This window comes from Lytechinus pictus, chromosome 3 (genome assembly GCF_037042905.1).
Source record: "Lytechinus pictus isolate F3 Inbred chromosome 3, Lp3.0, whole genome shotgun sequence".
NCBI classification, from domain to species: domain Eukaryota; kingdom Metazoa; phylum Echinodermata; class Echinoidea; order Temnopleuroida; family Toxopneustidae; genus Lytechinus; species Lytechinus pictus.
In genome coordinates, this window is record NC_087247.1 from 34284963 (window position 1) to 34305719 (window position 20757).

The following is a 20757-nucleotide window of genomic DNA, read 5'->3' on the forward strand; positions in this document are numbered from 1 at the left end:
TTCATGAAGAACACTCACTGTATACTGTTTCCCCTAAATTAATTGAGTAGGTCAAAACTTATGCATAAAAGTTATTTTCATTGGATTTTTCACCTATCCATAACCCTGTCATCCCTGTCATTGATTTTTTTTAATTAGATGTTATTTGGTTGCCATGGCAATGGCTTAAGATGTTATATTTATAAATGCAGTCACAAACATATATTTTTATTAGTTCCTTAAAAATATTGAAAATGGAATGATGATCGTATTCTACATTTTTATCAATATTTTTACCTTTCTAGAGGGAAATATGCTGTTGCCATGGCAACGGGATCTTTGCAACATTTGTTTTTTGAATTTAATTCAAGCATTACCAAGGCAACATAATGTTTTATCTTTATAAAGAACTCCTGCAGAACACTTTCTGTATTTTTTGTTCAAATGAGGGGGTCAAAACTTAAGCATACAGATTAAATCATTTCCAGTTGTATTTTCCACCTGTCCATTGTCTTGTTAACCATTTAATTTTTGTAAATTGATGTTATTTGGTTGCCATGGCAACGGCTTGAGATGTAGTTTATACATTGAGCAACCAAAATATAATTGTTCAACACTGTAAAATTCGGGAAAATTAAAGATAAATCCTATTCTACAACGTTTTTTTAATCAGTTTTTTTATTTTTCTGGGGAAAAACAAGTCGTTGCCATGGCAACGGACCAATTGGAACTATCTTGTTAATTTTGAATGTTTCTAAATTTTATATATATTCATTTGGGAGCTTAAAAATTATCATTTTGGTCATCTATATCATGTTTATTTAGCATTTACATGGGAATGTATGTCATTTTTGAGAAATTAATCCGTTGCCATGGCAACGGCCGAAAATGGCATTTTAAAATTTACCTCCCATCTTTAAAATAAATCTTAGGGCATATACTTATACTTGTGAAAATTTCATGCTTTAGTCAAAATTTGCACAATTGTTCGGCTAATCCGCTCTACTAATAAAAGAAATTAGACTTCATACTTTTACATGCCATTTTCTTTGAAAGATTTTTATATGGCAAGATTTCAATATGAAAGAATAAAACAAGAAGCTATTTATTTCTTCTGTAGTTTAATAAAAAATAAAAAATACAGCAATACTTGCTTGCTTTCTGGATGGCACGCGAAGCTGCTCTGAAACAGGTAATGTAATTTATTATAATACTGATCATGAATGAATAACTAATTTTCAAAGATTATTTCAATGTAACGATCGGCATTAACACCTCTTTTAATAGACATGTTCTAAAGAGAAAGAAATTACAGATAACAATAAAATATTTTTCATAAATAAACCACAATTAAAGGCACATATTCACACACAAAGTGTTTTTTTTAACCATTTGTCAACTGTTTGTAGTTTCTACAGAGTCATTGCATATGTTTTGGTTTGATGCTAAATCTACAAATGCAGAGCCTTGAAGCTATCTAAAATGGCAGTGAGTTATGATTTTAAAAGAAATATCATGATCAATGGTTACCACACTATCATGACTACTAAGTTTTCACATAGTTTTCTTTTAAAAACCTAAAATGTGATGAAATACAATCTGAATTTAACCCTGAGTAAACTGACAATCGCATATCAGCGCCCACGAACATTCGCAGTGTAATTATGGAAAACAAGCAGAAAAAATGCCTTCGTTATTTTGCTATTTCTCTGTAATTATTCACTCTCTTTGATGCCTACAAATGCTTGGGTGGTCATTGTTGAGCGGTGCTGTGGCTCAGTGGATAAGTGTCCGGACTTTGAACCACAAGGTCCAGGGTTCAAATCCACCGCAGCACTCACGTCCTTTGGCGAGGCATTTATCTCAATTTGCCACTCTTCACCCAGGTGAAGTAAATGGGAACTTGGTAGGAAGGAATTCCTTGAATGCTTGAGCGCCCCATCAGGGTAGCCGTGCTAAAGCCGGGGTAATAGTATGCAGCACTTAGAAATATTTGTATAAATGTTGCATATTATTAATATTTTTATTATTATTGTTCAAATTTATTTTAAGATCAGTGCCACAACTGGACTTTATATGTTTACAAGATGAAATAGATAAATAATAAGTATCATTTTTTCATGAACTGCTTCCATACTCTAGGCTTTGCATATCAATGGCAATTACTTTCTGGGAATACAGCAAGATCAAAGATCCCTACATCTTTTTTTGTAGATGATGTAAAGCCCTCAAAGATGCATTCCCTGAGTTGTTAAGAATTGAACAACACTTTCATTCTGCTTACACTTTGTTTAAAATAGTCAGATTTAACAACTTTACACTTAATATTGATAATGCACATGAAAGTCTTCTATCATTAATAAGTAGCACCTCACCATGAAATCTACAGTCAAGAATTTGGCCAAACTTCACAAAGGAGATTCTGAATCCATGCAATGCAGATTTCAAGCTTGTTATAAAGCTAAACTCATGCTTATTACAAAGTAAATGTTTATGATCCCACACTTCATGTAAATTAATTTACATAAAAATTATGCTCACCACTTCAAAAGAATTGGCTCAATAGTGATTTCATCTCCAAGTACCAAGGGTGAATTTATCCCCTGTGACAAATTCCTGCATTCAATATTGGACTCTTCCTAAATAAATGCACTGAATCAGGGGTAATTCATGCAAGAAATCTACATACACCATAGTTTCAGACCAAGGATTCAAAACCACCTTTGTAAGTTTGGACCCATGAGTTTGCTGGCATGGCACCACTATACAAGCCGGTACAGGGAAACTTTAATACTTACTGCTTGGATCACACATTGGCCAGTCTGTTGTCTAATCTACTCATGTTTAGAGGTTTCACAACGAACCGATACCTTATCTTGTAATTCATAATTCCTGGGAGTGACTATGAGGCAAGCTGACAGCCATCTTATCAGCATTCTGCATGACATGATAGTAACAATTGACCACCTTCTCGTAGTTACTGACTGATATTCTCTCATTGATACCATGGAAGAGCTTGAGGTCCTCCGGTCCCATGGCAACAGTTGGGGTGAAGCGATAGATGTTGTTTGTAAGGTTCCAGTAATACCTTGTATCTGTGTTGCCGATCATGACTCCTAGGAGATTTATTAACGAAAATGAGGAAGCAAATTTCAGAGTAACATAACATGAACAAAACTAGTAGTTCTAAGTTGCCACAAATACAATAACATGTTAAGCATGATGTCACTTACATGTATATATATAGATAGAGATAAATCTTTAAGTGCTTTACAAAAACATGTTCAAAATGATAGAAATATATCATTAAGTGAAAAATATGGAAATTTAGTTTTAAAATGTGCAGTGGTAAACCAGTCCAAAGTGTAGGTGGAGTAAAGGCAAGCAACCTAGAATCACATTAGATGGCAAAGTTACCAAATCATAGTTCTTTATGAAACTAGGCCCCAAATGACAAGATCTGTCACCATCCAGACATGGAAAAGAATTTGAATAAATAAAGTGAACCTACCAGGGGTTACAAGAACAGATGGAAAGACTTGTCTTATACTGTGTGAGATGACCTGATAACCATGAGCATGCTCATCAAACGGTGACGTAGGGGATGCATCTAATTTCTCTTCTATCGTTATCTTGACTCTGTCATCACCGATGACACTACGATCGTGGTCTATCACCTGAACAAACAAATAAAAATGGGTTTGTGTATAATGAAGTCGTTGTCTTGCTCAAATGAAACATTGTGACCATATGTATTTAATATGATCTTGCTTTTCATCAAACAATAAATTCAAACTATGAGTTTATTGTAGATTTTGTAGATTATTCTCATCTATTGGTGATTGCAGAGGAATATACATGTACATAAATCATTCAAGAGATACCGACATATGTTAAGTTATAAAAGATCATCTCATAAGAAGGCTTGCAGAGCAAATGATTCTAAGGGGGATTTCTGCAACTACACTTGATAATCAACTCTATGATTGTTGAAATCTGTATGATGAATCAAATGTTTTATATCATTGGTTAGAACCTAGAAATAAACATGAACTTTCAAAATATATTCCACAGGTTTTTCTATCACGTAAAACTGATATCAACTTATGGATTGAAATTGATTTTGAGATTGATGAAACACTCCGAATAGACGTTACCTGTTGTATACTCTGAGATGGATGTATTCTGTGATTGACTATAGCCCACGCTGAAGGAGGAAGTACATTGGTCTAGAACAAAACAAAACAACTAATTTTATTATTTCAAGGGAACCAATTAAGCCTTTAGCACAAATAAATCATATTGAAAAGAAGTATTCAGGGAAGCAATTTAAGATAAAAAAAATCATCAGACTCATTTGAAAATTTATAGTTTTATGGAAGTTTGAAAAGTCTATTTTGAATTTCTAAGAAATTTAGGCAACAATGTTTCACCAGGCACAGTAAAAATAGATAATTGTGTGCAATCTATATTCAGATATCATATACCTTATAGTGGTCTAAATTGTATTTAATAAAAAAAAATATTCAAGCAATCCAGCTTATACCAACTATTGATTAGTACAAAGATATTTGATTGGTCTCATAAGTACTTGCTCACAATCCTCAACATAAAAACTACCTGTATTTATAGTTTCAGGTAGAAGCCACTGTTGTTTACAAAGAATGATGAATGCCAATAATCACAAACATTTGGGTAATGAGGTGCTTGATCATAAAATGTTATGATAGGAAAATGAAATTTGTAAAAAAAATGTATGAAAAAGACAAATAATTTATAATTGTTAGCCTGAATTTGATGGAATTCTCTTAATTACATTAAACCTTTCTTTTACATTGCATTCCTCTATCCCTATTTCCATCATAATTTTTTTGCCCTATAGTGTGCAAAAGTTAATTAAAACCCTATAAGTGACTGGTCATATATCTACATACAGTAGTTCACATTCTGCTGGCTTAGATTTGTGAGACATGTGTGTTTACAATGGGCTAAATGATGTTTTTACCAAGTATATTGTTCTTTCTTGTTGACTCTGGCAAGACTGCTTGTATTTGCTTATGATCCAGTTATTGTTATTTTTTGTGCTAGCTCACATGGCCTGGAGTGAATTGTGTGCTGCATACATGAACATTATACCAAAGCGGAAAAGTGGAAGATCAGAGAATGTCTCCCGAGGTCTCCTTCTCCCCTATTTTTCGCTTTCCTTGTCCCGATTGGGGTTTGGACATGACGATCCACGTCTTAATCCTTTATCAGTATAAATATGACATGTAGGTTGAATGGGGGTAAGGTCACACTGTTCCATAGAACCAGAAATATTCACCATATGTTCAGCAGAGTTCGCATGCAAAGCAAGCTGTCACTAGCAATTCCACTTGGCCCGGGTTGGCTAAAGCCGCATCACTCGCAGATGAATATATTATTCAATCATGATAAACTTGTCAGCTATGAACCAACAGACAGGAAAACTTCATTAGAAGTTGAATACCTAGGCCTATCATTATTAGCTATATTTTCAAAATACTTGAATATCAAGCCTGTCTTATGATATTTTAGGCAATCACACATAATGAATTGTACATATGATGGCAGTAAATTATTGTTCCACTTGCTCTTCTTCCTATATATTGCACTCATACACTGTAGATTGCCATTGCGCTGGTTTATTGAAGCTTGCTTTCCCCGGCCCAGCTACATGTATGTTAATAAAACTCTTCCAAAAAGAACGTTTGTAAATATCCATTGCCTAACATTGCTTCACTATTTTTCCTCCGAATAAAGTACAAATCTATCAAATTACCCAGCTTCCAGCGCAAAATATAAGCTATATTGGGAGAGCAATATGCATTAATTTGTACCAAGCTTATACACAACACAGAAACGCAATACCATAATGTAACATCACCCTGAACAAACCAATTCTCCTTATATATTTGCAATATTTGGTGGAGTTATGTCAGTTAAATTTGATGTAATTTTTTTGTGTGAACTGAATACCATTATGTGCTATTCTAGAGGTTCAAAGCTTTCTACTGATGTGAAAATCTTAGTACTAACGATTATTTCCTTATGTCTACAATAAGCTTACGCATTTTTGAGATGGAAATTAACTAAAGAAAACACAAATTGGATATTCTTGAACACATTTTGCAAGTTTTCCTCTGATTTGGTCATACTCATAAATCAGAGAGTTTTTATACAACTTTATGAATATATGATTTCCTAAAAAGAATTAATTTTCCATCATAACATAATAAATATACTGGAAGTAGTAAACCAAAATCAGACATATTGAAAGTATATTTACCTTAAACCCACCATGAACCATTGTGATTGCAGTCGTAGTTCTGGCAAATGCATTGGTACTAGGTCCCATTTTGGTCAATACCCTGAAAAGGCAATTCAAGACAAAATTTTCATCATCTAATCAACAAATACAGATAAAGAGGGAGCAATTATGATTAATAATTTCAAAAAAGCTATTGTGATGATGATGACGACGACGACAAAGACGATGATGATAATGATGATAATAAATTATACATGACAGTGTCATTTCAAATGTTTTGATTAGCTTGAAGCTATATCCAAATGCAATCAAAAGGACTCCACTACATGCAAATTGCTATTATAGTAATGCCCATGAGATCCTTAAAATTGATTGGCTGTTGAGTATCGTTACAATCATAGATACTATTCATAACATTTGAGCAATGTGGCCCAGACATGCATTTCTAATTTTTTTCATCACAATTCATACAAATTACATTGGAAATGTTGATGATAAAAAATGTAGATGTACCATGTATCATTTGTCTTCTTTAATGTTTGAATTATTTCAATAATATTTTTATGCAGAAGAATGCTTAATTCACTTTGCTAAAGTTATTTATTGATTCGTGGTTCTTACCATCCAAATAGAGGTCTAAAAAACCACATATTGGTGAGGATAAAACGTAGTGGAAATATGGCCTGGAAAAATGACAAACGAGGAATGAAACATTATATATATTACTATTATTTTATTTATTAATATTCATCCATGTAAACATCTTCAATACCTTGATCTACTCTGCTTGCTAAATCATGAAATAATAATGATTTTTTTTTTAATCCATAAGTTGCCGTGAGAAGCATTGAAAGTAGTAAAGTACACATACATCAAAATTATTTGAAAATACATACATCACATATTAAATACATTAATTTTTTAAAAATAAGATTAATGGGGAGGATAGACAGGTCAACATGATAGTCTAATTTCAAAAACAAATATTGAATTAGGTCAAAAGAGTACTAAAGACCAAAGAAGGAAGGGGAAAATATGGAGAACAAGTGGAATGCCTCTGGCCGTCTCACCTGCATCACGCGATTCAATATAGCAGCAGTGCTGATTTTGAAAACTACTATAACTCGCACAAGATGTTCAGTGATACTTGGTTACTCGTATTTCCACGTTTTATGAATTAGACCAATACACTTATAGAGATATGATGGCAATTCAACAAATACCCCCAACGTGGCCAAAGTTCTTTGACCTTACATGACCTTTGACCTTGATCATGTGACCTGAAACTCGCACAGGATTTTCAGTGATACTTGATTACTCTTATGTCCAAGTTTTATGAACTAGACCAACACACTTTCAAATTTATGGCTGTAATTCAACAAATACCCCAATTTGGCCAAAGTTCATTGACCCTAAATGACCTTTGACCTTGATCATGTGACCTGAAACTTGCACAGGATGTTCAGTAATACTTGATTACTATTATGTCCAAGTTTCATGAATCAGATCCATAAACTTTCAAAGTTATGATGGTAATTCAACAGATACCCCCCAATTCGGCCAAAGTTCATTGACCCTAAATGACCTTTGACCTTGGTCATGTGTCGTGAAACTCATGCAGGATGTTCAGTGATACTTGATTAACCTTATGTATAAGTTTCATGAACTAGGTCCATATATTTTCTAATTTATGATGACATTTCAAAAACTTAACCTTAGGTTAAGATTTTGATGTTGATTCCCCCAACATGGTCTAAGTTCATTGACCCTAAATGACCTTTGACCTTGGTCATGTGACATGAAACTCAGGCAGGATGTTCAGTAATACTTGATTAACCTTATGGCCAAGTTTCATGAACTAGGTCCATATACTTTCTAAGTTATGCTGTCATTTCAAAAACTTAACCTCAGGTTAAGATTTGGTGTTGACGCCGCCGCCGCCGTCGGAAAAGCGGCGCCTATAGTCTCACTCTGCTATGCAGGTGAGACAAAAATGAGAAAGGGGAGATATGAGGAAGGGAGAAGGAGAGTGAGCAAGAGAAACTGAGATAGGTAAAAAGATGGAAAGAGTAAATTAGTCTATGATGATGAAGAATTTTAATTTTTACCTCAGATGCAAGATGCTCAAACATTTCTTTTTCTGGTCCACTACCAAAGAAAATCGGTTGACTTTGGTATTCAAGTCTGTATAAAAACAAACAAGCTCATCTGTCTTCATAATGTAGAAAATAGTTCAATATTCCGCCTACGAGTAATCTTAACTTTTTTTTATCAAAGACAATAATTGATACATAATAAATGTTGAGTAGATTGATTCCTCTATGCGCTAGGACAGATAAGGACCATTGATGTAACTGTACCCATGCTATTACCATAGAGCTATAGCTCTATGCTATTACCATGACCTGAATGTAGTTTGCAGGTACAACTCCCTTGTTTGCTGAATCATGCTACCGATACAGTGGTCTGAGGATGTAGACTAGGAGAGAGGAATGGGAATTGTGTACTATGTAGCTGCTCAAGTTTTCGAAATTGACTTCACTTAAGTTAAAGGTCAAGTCCACCCCAGAAAATTGTTAATTTGAATCGATAGAGAAAAATCAAACAAACATAACGCTGCAAATTTCATTGAAATCGGATGTAAAATAAGAAAGTTATGACATTCACAAAACAGTTCAATGCGCAACTTAGCGATATGCAAATGAGAGAGTCGATGATGTCCATCACTCACTATTTATTTTGTTTTTTATTGTTTGAATAATACAATATTTCAATTTTTACAGATTTGACAATAAGGACCAACTTAACTGAACAATAAACTGTTAAAATAATGGTAATTGCACATGTTCAGGGAGAAATAAAACTTTGTTTCACTTGACAAGGAGGAGAAAATTAGAATATTTCATATAATAAAATACAAAAGAAATAGTGAGTGGGTGAAGTCATCAGTCTGCCAATTTGCACACCGACCAGGATGTACATATAACTGTTTTGTGAAATTAGGCGAAACTTTAAAATGTCATAACTTTCTTATTTTACATCCGATTTTGATGAATTTTTCAGTGTTTTTCTTGTTGGATTTTTCTCCCTTTTTTCAAATCAACTTTTTGTTGGGGTGGACTTGTCCTTTAAAGTCAAAACCCACTTGAGAATTAAGTGTCATATAGGGTTCGTACCTGCAGAGTGTAGATTAACTTGACCTTGCCTTGCGCATAAAAAACAAACTTTCCTAATGTATAAGGGAATTTGAATAAAGTAGATTGTATAGATTTACGATTCTAGCCAATACAAAGATGATCTAAGATCCAAACAAAACAAATAAATCAAATAATAAACAATTGAGTTATTTCTCAAAATATTTGTTGTAAAAACACATGTTGAAATCTTGTCATTATTCCTAATATGATAATAAATAACATATAAAGATTAATATATTCATGAGCTTACCTGCTCAATGCCCTTGTCAAGATGCCAATGTTTGACTCTGGTGTTGGCATTGAAGAATGACCTGTTGGTATGGCTTCTACACTAAGGTTTAATGTTAATATACCTTTCTCTGCCACACAGACACTGCAAGAACATCAATGTAATTGTATAATTAATAATAGATAAATGTTACATGAAGATGTTGATGAATCTATTGCTCCTAGATGAACAGTACTTTTAATCAGCAGGAATAATTATTTCATACTCACAGAATAAGGAGAAAACATGGTTTGGAGTTTGAGATTCTCTCAATAAAACATTCGTACCAACAATATTTGTTGAAACTGTTTCAAGTAAAAAAAACTACATATACAGTAGATGGATTCTCAACTGCACTCAGTCAAGATCTGCTCCTCCACCATTGTTAGATTTGAAACATATTGCACACCTAAATCCTTCAATTTTCAAGAACTTTGATTAACTCCTCAGATTGTCATCCCTGAATAAATTCATGAAACAATTTTAATTCTCTTATTTATCTGTTGGATGTTATTATGACAATGAGCCATAAACTTTGACCTTGTAACCCCCAAATCACATCAAATCAGTACCATTCCCATATGAAAATACAAGCAAAGTTTGTGAAAATGAAGCATTTTCAGGAATGTAATAACCTTTTGACTGTTTCATGTTAGATTCTTTTTTTTTACTTATGAGATTTGGAGTGCAAATAATCTGTTTTGGCTCATGTATGACAAACAACTGTGCCCTACAACTTGTTGTGAGATTATCTGAGATATGAATCAGGTAGTTGAATAATGAGAATACTTACATGCCAATAGGTTTATTTAAACCTTTAAATACATTATTGACAATGATGCCTCCTTCATCCAAGATAAAATCCAACTTTATGCCTCTCTTCATGAATTCTTCAGCTATTTTGCCAGCTCCATTTTTACCATAGACCTACAATTTCAAAATTCAAGTAAAATGAAGACACAGAAATATTATTTGTACCAAAAATGTTAGACTTTTCGACAAAGATCAATTGTACTTTTGTACAAATGTTTGTTGAATTGTATACTGTGATATATTGTATTTGTTTAGATTTCATAACTTTATCCCACACACCAGGGCCCCATTGCATAAAAGTTACTATAATGGTGACTTTGCCATCCAATGGTAACTATCATGGTAACAATGCTCATCAGCGAATCAAAATCATGGATTCTGAGAAAGATACCATTGGATGGCAAATTTACCATAATAGTAACTCTAAAGTTTAAGACAACAGGGCCCAGGAACTTAATGACATATAATGCAAGAATCATTGTGGAATAAACTTCACCATGATTGCACCTTCCGATATTTGCTGAAGATGCATCTAAGTCCCCAAAAATGAGCTTATATCTAATAAAAAATATGATAGCAAAAAACGAACAAAACTAGTAATTTCACTGAAGGTAAGTAATACCCCCGACCTATGTCATTACCATGGCAATGCAGTTTCAAACACACTTGGAAAATCAATATTGCATGTTGATCTGTACCCAATATGAATGTTTGTGTCAAGTTTCAAAAGTAATGGTAAAAAAAAAACCTGGGGAAGTAGTTTTCCTGGGTTTTGGGCAATATCTTGCTGTTACCATGGTAACACAATTTGGAAAAGGGAATAGCATGTTTTTACCCAAAGACTGTTGTTGATGCCATTTCTCATGAGCAATAGCCATAAACTGGGGAAGTATTTTGATCTGTAAGTGCAATGAGTTTTCTTGGGGTTTTGGCCATAAAATGTGGTTACCATGGCAACACAATTTCCGACACACGCAAAAAATATGTCTTGAACATCTTTTCCTCAAGACCAATATCTGCGCCAGATTTGATGAGAATCGGTTAAGAACTAAGAAGTGCAAACCACATGAATTTTACCAAATTTTCGCCATATAATACATTGTTACCATGGCAACACAATTTCAGACACACTCAATAAGTGTGTCTTGAATATCTTAACCCTAAGAACAATGTGTGTTCCAAATTTCATGAGGATTGGTTAAAAATTGAGGGAGTAGCTCGAAGCGCAAGATTTGCATCGGACCGACTGAGTGACTGCCCGACTATACGTTCGTTTGGCAAAAAGGGAGAGCACACAATATACATGTATGTCCCATTATATCAAGTCAATGTACATCAACATTCATTCCATTTCAACATGATAAAGGAAAGCTATCTAATACTTTGGGGAATTTACACCAAACAGTCATAGAAAAAAACCTTCTGGCATCACATAATCAAATATCGGTAAGAAAGATAAAGTTAGTTGAATACCCTACTTTTTTTCTTACCTCTTCATCATGTCCAAATGCTAAATACATAGTTCTTATTGGAATTTGCTTCAGCTTTAGACGAAATTCAAGTGCTTCCATGATTCCCTGTTGGATATACAAAAAGGAGGATAAAAATACACTTCTGAAACATACAAAATAGCAAAAAAAGTTGAAGATATGAACATGTATATCTATATGTTTATTCAGCAAACTGACAGAATTGGAAAATTAGCTAGTTTATTTATCAAGATTTTTGTTTTATTAACAAGTAGATTATTTTCTACTTTCTTTGCAGTAAGTGATAAGGCTTATCTGTTGTGCCAAACTTGAAGCAACGTTGTATTACAGGGGCTGCGGAAGCGGGGGGGGGGGGGGGGGGGGGGCTGGGGCTTTTTCCAAAACCGTGTACAAAAACGTAAAAATGACCACATGATTGTGATTTTTGCATGGTCAGCCCCCCCACTTTGAAAACCGTTCTGCAGCCCCTGTATTATGCCTTATATTCAAACTATGAACAAGCTGAACAAAGAACATAAATCTAATACACTCCGTTCCGGGTTCTCCAGAGGTAATTATTGTACCATGGAATAAAACCATGGATTATGCAGATTTCTTGTCTTATCGCGCTTCAATTAGGCGCCCTTTGCCAAAAGCGTGCATTTATAATTTGACTTTTCTTCATAGTGTATTATGTGAAGAAATAAGCGTAATTACGGTATGTACACAAATCTGTTTAATCAATGCTTTTGTACCATGGAACAATTGAAACCTCTTTTGAGAATACAGGCCAATATGTCTATTACCAATGCTATTCCAAAAGAGGCCTTCCCATTCAATTCTTTGGCTTCATAAGTCCAAATGACCCAACACTCAGTCATGGGCCATTTCAGAAGGATCGATGGACATCACAATGCTATTAAGTTAAATCTACTAAAAATAGCCAATTGATTGTCGAGAAGAAAATTTCATAGAATTCTTGCTTTTGATAACAGATGTCAAATAGATCATACAAATATATTCAGTTGTAATTATTCATGACAGAAAGAGTGTGATTTGAAGTCATGCTTAAACACATAGTATTTGATGATCAAGAATTAGGACTCAACCCTGTATGATCTTCCCAGTGTTGTGATGTGCCATAAGCAAGATAAAACAAAAAATTAAGTGCAAAATTATTTCACATCAAACTTTTATGTGAACCAGGCTTGAAGTGAACACCCCTCTGTATGGGTCATCCTCAGATTCGCAACACTTACCATCAAAGAATGTTTGTCGTCAATGGTCCCTCTCCCATAGATATACCCATTGTCTTCCCTGGCCTCGAAGGGTGGATATTTCCAGTCCTGGTCCTTGACTGGGACTACATCCTGATGTGAAGCTAGCATGTAAGGCATCAACGATGGGTCACTACCCTTAACGGTGTAAAGGAGACTGTGACCGTTGATCACCTCCTTGGTAACAAGGGGTGAAGAGTGGATAAGAGGAAAACCTGAATAAAGATATAATTCAACAATAAAAAATATACTACACTCATCTTCAACCAGATATATGTACCACCCAAGGATATCAAACTCTCCTTGAGATATTTATTGGTTACAAAGTTTTTTTGTTTTTTTAAGTCAGTCTATGGTACTGTAATATATATTAAGAGAAATGTATGATGAATACACAATAGTGAGCAATTACTTTCTAAATGTACACAGTCTTGCACAGACTTTACAGTTACAGGTGATCTTACACTGTTATAAGGCTCAGATGAGACTGCTATTTGGTGCTGAGGCCTTATAATTAGTAAAATTGAAGGTTAAGAAAAATAAAAAGATCAGATGCTGAATTCCCTAATAATCAAACGGTGTATTTTCACTATTTTATCTTCAATATAGATGAAAGAAGTAGAACTTACTTTCCTCTAGGAATAGATGCAGTTTGGCCACTTCATCTAGTTCTACCACAAACTTTGACCAGGAGATGGTCTGGATCTTAATGGCCTCTTGAAAGCGTCTTTTGAGGTCTTTGTCCGCCTGGATGAAGTCTGTATCCAAAGCCTTACACTCTGTGACCTCTGGCTGCATGGATGGGAAGGTTGCTGTCCTGATCAGCAATACAGCAATGAGACCGACAACCACCAGTCCAAACCCCTTGCACACTTGGACCATCATACCCATATTGATAAAGGTATCTCCTGGAAATAAAATATTAAAATAAGAACTGATTAACATCTTTGACATTTTCTCGACCTTTTGGAAGCCTCTATTGAGGTCACTGACTTCCAGGATGATGTCTATCTCCAAGGCCTTGCATTGATAAGAAATGTCACTGTTGCAAAACAAATTATCTGGACAAAATATTGAAAATATGACTGATGATTAATAACAATTGCTCTGACCCTGTAAAATCAATGATTCAAGGTGGACCAATATATCCAACCACTACTAGTATTCAGAAACTAGCATGAAAATAAAAATTGAAATTTTTAAAAGCTATAAGGCTAGCCTTACACTGCACAGATCAATGAACAGGGAGAGGGCCTGCAATGACAGAGAATTGATGCATGGGCTTTTACTTGAAATACAGCCTGTCCACCTATTGAATTAACTCTACAATAAATGAAGTCTAAAGAAGAAAAGGATTTGGATGCGATAAGTCATTGATTTGTACACAACTGAAATGTTGATCTTGTGGAGTTGCCCTTAGCATTGCATATATACTATAGCGCTCAAACTCAAAGTTCCCCGGATTATCTAATCAAGGTTAGTCTTCCAAAGTAAACACATAAGGATTTCTATTCACAATGAAAACACATAAGTGTATTACCACTTCTCAAATACAGGCTGAAAATATCAGAATATTATCTTTGTATATATATATAGCTTTCTGATATCCAATCACTATGAAAGATAAGCTTTCAAAACTGTCCTTTTTAAAGAAGAATGAAAATAAATACCATGAGAGGGAGCTTGATTTCCTTTAAATATTCAAAACCAAATTTTTGCATATATATAGAATATTATTTTACAAATCTTAAAGCAGAATCAATTGCTAGCTTGTGACTTTAATTTGAATTCTTGTATACTGTAGGCCTATATTTTATGTGAATCATGTATACCTAGGTTAATATAATTTCCTTCTGTTGAAACGTTATCATATTTTTTTATATATACATTTCTATAACTATGTACACCAGTGAAAAAAAAATCCTTTATGGACAATAAAGTTGTTCTATTCTATTCTATTCTATTTAATTCTATGCTATTCTATTCTATTCTATTCTAGAACTGAAAAAGAAAATAACTAGCCATTGTATCTTTTTATTTTAGATGATACTAAAGTTCAAGTCACATAATTGACCCTTTATCAAAGCTTGAACAAGCTTTAATCAATCAATCAATCACAAGATCATTAGTGATAAAAATACAATTTATATAATATATATATATATATATATAAACTCCTCAAAAAAAGTTTGGAAATCTGACTTTGATCGATAACCCTCCTCAGTTTTAGTTAATATCAATGTGTAATTAATATCAATGAATAGATCATTTAATTATCTTTAAAATGATACCCTACATGATATGATTATGATTCACATGAGGTGCAGTGCCTTGAAATGTGTGGCAAGGTCAAAATTCAAAAGTTGCAAAATGACACAATATTGAAAGTCACTGTTCTTTTTCCGTGGAGATGAGTGAGTTTCTCAGCGGTTTCTTTTGACTTTGATCGATAATCTCTCCTCGGTTTTAGTAAATATCAATGAGTAATTAATATCAATGAGTAGATCATTTAATTCTCTTGAAACTGATATCCTACATGATATGGTTCACATGGAGGTGCAATGCCTTGAAATGTGGGGCAAGGTCAAAGTTCAAAAGTTGCAAAATGACACAATATTGAAAGTCACTGTTCTTTTTTCCATGGTGATGAGTGAGTTTCTCAGCGGTTTCTTTTGTTTTCATGCACATTAACATCAACATTAACATGGAATCAAACACACCTCTGCACAAGCAAACACATAACAAACATGCATGGGTATTTCAAACCACAGACTCAAACCATGTTATCTCACAGAACCATCACTAGCACATAAAACCACAACAAAACATAACAAAAGAAGAAACAGGGGCTTAATTGATTTGAATAGATTTTCATCTGTATTGAAACAGACAAGTATCATGTACTGTATTGACCCTTCCAAACTTTTTTTGCTTGTTTTGCAGCTTTTCAATTCAGACCTCATCCAACACTTTTGAATCCTGCTCTTTTCGTGATGGCATGATCATAACAAGCATGGTATCATTTTAAAGAGAATTAAATGATCTTTGAATGATGTCAAATATCCATTGTGTAAAATTGGGAGTTGGGAGAAATTTATGGCAAAAATCAGATTTCCAAACTTTTTTTGAGGGTTTATATATATATATATATATATATATATAGGCCTAATAAAATGCAAAAAATTGAATAATATAAAGCATGACAAAGAGGAGTGGCTTTCAAGCTAATACCAACTCTCTAGTCAATTGCATACCTTAATAAGTGTTTTAAAAAAGTATAAAATGGTATAATAATAATGCAGTTTTTACATGGGACATCGCAAAGCTCATTATCCACTTTGAAACCAACTTCCCTTCCCAGACCCCTTCACATGTAGATGTAAACATTTTTAAATACCTTATCAAACATAACATCATTTTAACTGTTCTGTACTAGTCTAGAAATTCAAAGTTCGGAGACTTACGGTAGCACTGGGCCACAACACCCCTATATACACCGCAAATCCGCAACACCCCTGGATTTGTAATATAAATCCAGCTAACTTTATATCAATTATCAGTAATAAAGACAGCTAGAATAGCTATCTTTTGTGGGGATTTTTTAAAAACAATTTCTGACATTTCATTAAAGTATCATACCCAGAGTCGAAATAAACTAGTGAGTGTATGTAGGGGACGAGATCTAGTTCAGCAGAACAACCAACTTAATTTTTTTTTTAAGTTGGTTTCAAAATTATGTGCAGTATTACGAATACAATATTACTACTATAACAAAGCCCCCCCCCCCAAAAAAAAAAAGATGCTCATTAATTAGACCTGGCTTAACAATAATTGAATAACAACTTAAAGGAAAATGAAACTCTTGGAGCAAGTTAGCTTTTGTGAAAGCAGAAAAATCAAAGAATAAGATAAACACAAGTTTGAGTAAAATAGGACTAGCAATAGAAGAGTTATGAGCATTTGAATGTCGAGATCACTAATGCTATGGAGATCCTCCCATTGGCAATGCGACCAAGATCTATGATGTCACAGATGAACAACTCTCCCCTTTTGGACACTGAAAATATACCCCAAAACATCTCTTTTTGCTCATTCTAATCATATGACAAACGATTCATCAATGATATAATGTTGTGAAACCTCTGTACTTGTCCTCTCATAAAGAGAACACCTCACCTTGTGATAGACTCTATAAAAGTGAGAATATAAGTGAAATAAGTACTAAAGTAATGAGGGAGTTGTACGTGTGTGACATCACAGATCTTAGTCGCATTGCCAATGGGAGGATCAACATGGCATTAGTGATCTCAATATTAAAATGCTCATAACTTTCTTATTATTCATTCAATCTTCCTCAAACTTTCAACAATATGTTTCTTTGATTTTTCTCTTTGATATGGATTCAGCTGGTTTCAAGGGTTTCATTCTCCTTTAATGACTGAAAGTGAGAGCTAGACTATAAATAGAATACATTCTTGCTTGCATGCCAGGCATAGCAACAAGAAATATGTTAGAACCCTGACATTCCCAGCTGAACATCTTAACGTTGTGTCATCAGCTCAGCTCATTCCGTTTCATTCTGTTTTGTCTACTATAAATGTGTCCTTTGAGTTTCAGCTCGCTCTGAACGTGACGTTTATAGAAAATCACAGATCGAGGGGCGGTGGCAAAGATTTTCTGGCAGGTGGTTGGCTGAAATCCGCATCATACTATTATTCACAACAGCGCAATATGGCGTTCTGATTTCCAAGCTCGCCCACCGAAACTCAACACTTGCTTCTGCAGTTTTGGACATATTTGATTCGTGCTTTTTGTGCTCGTCATTAAATTGGGGGGAAACTATAAACAAGCTTACGCAAAGCAGAATATAGAAAAATAATTACCGGTGCCGGTACCTAGGATTCTCGTAACGCCACAACACAGGTAAATCTTTGATCCCTTGCGGTAAATAGCAAGTCGGCAGATGTTTCATGTACGTACAACGTTTATACTACATGCGCCCGCTTGGTAGAGGTAGCTAGTGTCGTTGTCGAGGGCCAGGGGCCCAGGGCAGCGGCTGCCGGCCGGTGCCGGATCGGCCGGACGACCGTACCATGCATCACAGATTGAGAGGCCATGTGCACGCATTGAGCTGACGCCATGGCACACGCCCACGGGTTCGTCCATATTGCTATAGGGAATCAAGAGTTAGAGTTGTACTTGTTAAAATAAATAAAGAACTCTCTTTGTCAACTTATGAGTATAAAAAATATGTTTTGTAAATATTATTGGTTTTTAATCATTATAAAAATGTAGAAGGAAATACATTTTATTTTTATTTGTATACTTTGATCAAATTTGTTATAAATATATCCTTTAAAAAAAATAGATGGGTCCATAGATACTTCCGTATTTTTCCATTACACTTGGAAAAAGGCATCGCGTCATCATATCGACAACAGCCAGCTGTAGCTAGCTTGCGACAAATAAATGTGTAGACTGTGAATGAGTACCGGTACATTCCGCGTATACGGTACCTAGGGTATTTAAATTTGGCAAATTTGCATGTGCATCTTCAGCTGGCTGAGATACATTAATTCTATCGTGGGAACAATAGTCTAAGGAATATCATTATATCGATCGCGGAAAGAATGTTGTCAGCGAGTAGATTTGCTGGGTTATCATGCCGGTTCATGAGAAATTATTCAACATCAAGGGTAAGCCTGCTCAATCAATTGAATCTAGAACTTAGAAGATCCTATTATTTTCCAGGACTAGGGACTCTGGAACGGGACCAGGCCAGCCAGGTCACGTCACTCAGCTGGGCAGTACTGACCTGCGAGCCATGACCATGTGTAACGTTAGCCATGTGGTCAAGAAAATGACTCGTGCATGCAATACTGGTGGGGAATGGTGGCAATTAATTAGGTTTATGAATCAATCCATCCTGACTAAGTAACGTAGTCGTTAGGCCTAACTAAGTTAAGTTATGTTGCTTCAAGTTCAGTTAGGCCTAATCACATTATGAATATGATCATATTTATTTTAACTTTAACTTAGCAATCTAATGTTAGTTCTAGTCACTTCTAATTCTAGCATGTCTAGATCTAACTTAGATTTATTTATTAACGTTACTCGTTACATTACTCGTAGATAATCATGTCTGATTGTAAGCTGAATGTTATTATTATCAACTTAGTTGTGTAGGATGGGGGGTCGGGTGTCCGGACACTTCATATTTTTGAAGCCTTCTTTTTTGTCTTTGGATTACACTAAACATATGAATTCAATACTAAATAGTTGTAATCATCTTCTATTTTGTTCTCTATAATATTTCCTAACATTTTGTATTAAGAATTGATGAAACTTCGCTTGTAAAATTTTCCAAATGACTTTCTAAAATTGATCGTCCGGACACACAACCTGTCCGGACACACAACAACTGGGTATACTGTATGCCTAAGTATGGCAATAAAAAAACTAATTTAATACACATATATGATTTAGTCTAGATCAAGATGTCTTTTTTTTTTAGTCAAGATAGAAATGAATAGGGTCTGTCTATAGGTTTATGTTTCTAACCTGTTTCAAATTGGTCTGCATCGAGAGTCAAACCCTAGGCCTAGCTATGGTTACATCATCATGTTTAATGCTGGTCATCACAATAAAAAGTTCTATGCATAACAAATTTGATGCTTGAATTTGAAGGAAGATTTTGTAGACTGAGTATCTTTGTAGAATTTCAGATTTTGCAGTAGACCCATGTGTAGAATGAATGACCATCCACTTTTCAATTATTTAATTTCTCCTGTATATCCTATAAAAAGGATGAAGATATACACACTCCCAAATTATCTAATGTTAATGCTTGTTTTCTTCAAATCTACTATGGTAATAAGGTCAAGAACAACCATACTGTAATCGTATAAACTCTGATCTTGTATCCTAATCATGGTGGTTGAAACTTAAATGTTTTCTTTTCATTCTTCCTCATTTTTATCCCCTCCCCCCCCCTTTAATGCAGACACTACTACAAGACAGGATGAAGATAGCTATTATAGGTCAAAGTCAGTTTGGAGAGGAGGTCTACAAGCTCCTGAGGAAAGATGGCCATGAAATCGTAGGGGTTTTTACAATCCCAGATGTCAAAGGCCGTCCCGATCCACTAGGTACAGTATAGTGATCACTCCACTCTTTTCTTTGACCCATGAACCCTTTTCTTTTCTTTGTTTGTCCCTGAAATAAATGGTCAGGGAGAGTGTATTGTATTGTGCAAATTGCTTCTGAGGACCACATCAGGTTGAATAGAAAGTGCAGAAGAGCTTACATAATGGCATACCCATGGAAGCCGATCCTATTATTTGTTGAACTATTGACTATCTCTATTTTTGTACAAACCCAAGGTATTAGAATTCCTTTGTTAGCTAGGTATAACAGTTAACAGTTATATTCAGATAAGCCATGCTGATAATGGATGAAGTTCAAA

General features: G+C 34.5%; 2 protein-coding genes across 5 annotated transcripts in view; one reads left to right on the forward strand and one right to left on the reverse strand.

The window, feature by feature from the left end:
• Positions 1-1388: 1388 nt before the first annotated feature.
• On the reverse strand, positions 1389-18413 carry LOC129257390 (N-fatty-acyl-amino acid synthase/hydrolase PM20D1-like). Of its 3 annotated transcripts, none has more exons than XM_064096884.1 (12): positions 18188-18413; positions 13922-14200; positions 13275-13507; positions 12037-12123; positions 10527-10660; positions 9716-9838; positions 8377-8452; positions 6890-6951; positions 6287-6368; positions 4137-4208; positions 3491-3656; positions 1389-3095 (listed from the first exon to the last, which is right to left on the reverse strand). In XM_064096884.1, the coding sequence occupies exons 2-12, from the start codon at positions 14181-14183 to the stop codon at positions 2863-2865; spliced, it is 1530 nt and encodes a 509-aa protein (XP_063952954.1). In that variant the 5' UTR covers positions 14184-14200; positions 18188-18413; the 3' UTR covers positions 1389-2862. The 3 variants fall into 3 exon arrangements, with proteins under 3 accessions (XP_063952954.1, XP_054751673.2, XP_063952955.1); XM_054895698.2 differs by having other exon boundaries at positions 18176-18413; XM_064096885.1 differs by lacking the exon at positions 18188-18413 and adding an exon at positions 14517-14600.
• LOC129257389 (mitochondrial 10-formyltetrahydrofolate dehydrogenase-like) overlaps positions 17996-20757 on the forward strand; it is a 29297-nt gene continuing 26535 nt past the window's right edge. The window contains exons 1-2 of one of the 2 annotated variants that reach the window (XM_054895697.2): positions 17996-18988; positions 20296-20440. In XM_054895697.2, coding sequence (XP_054751672.1) covers positions 18923-18988; positions 20296-20440 — 211 coding nt within the window. In that variant the 5' untranslated portion in view covers positions 17996-18922. The remainder of the gene's footprint in view (positions 18989-20295; positions 20441-20757) is intronic. The other variant, XM_064096883.1, reaches the window with a different exon arrangement.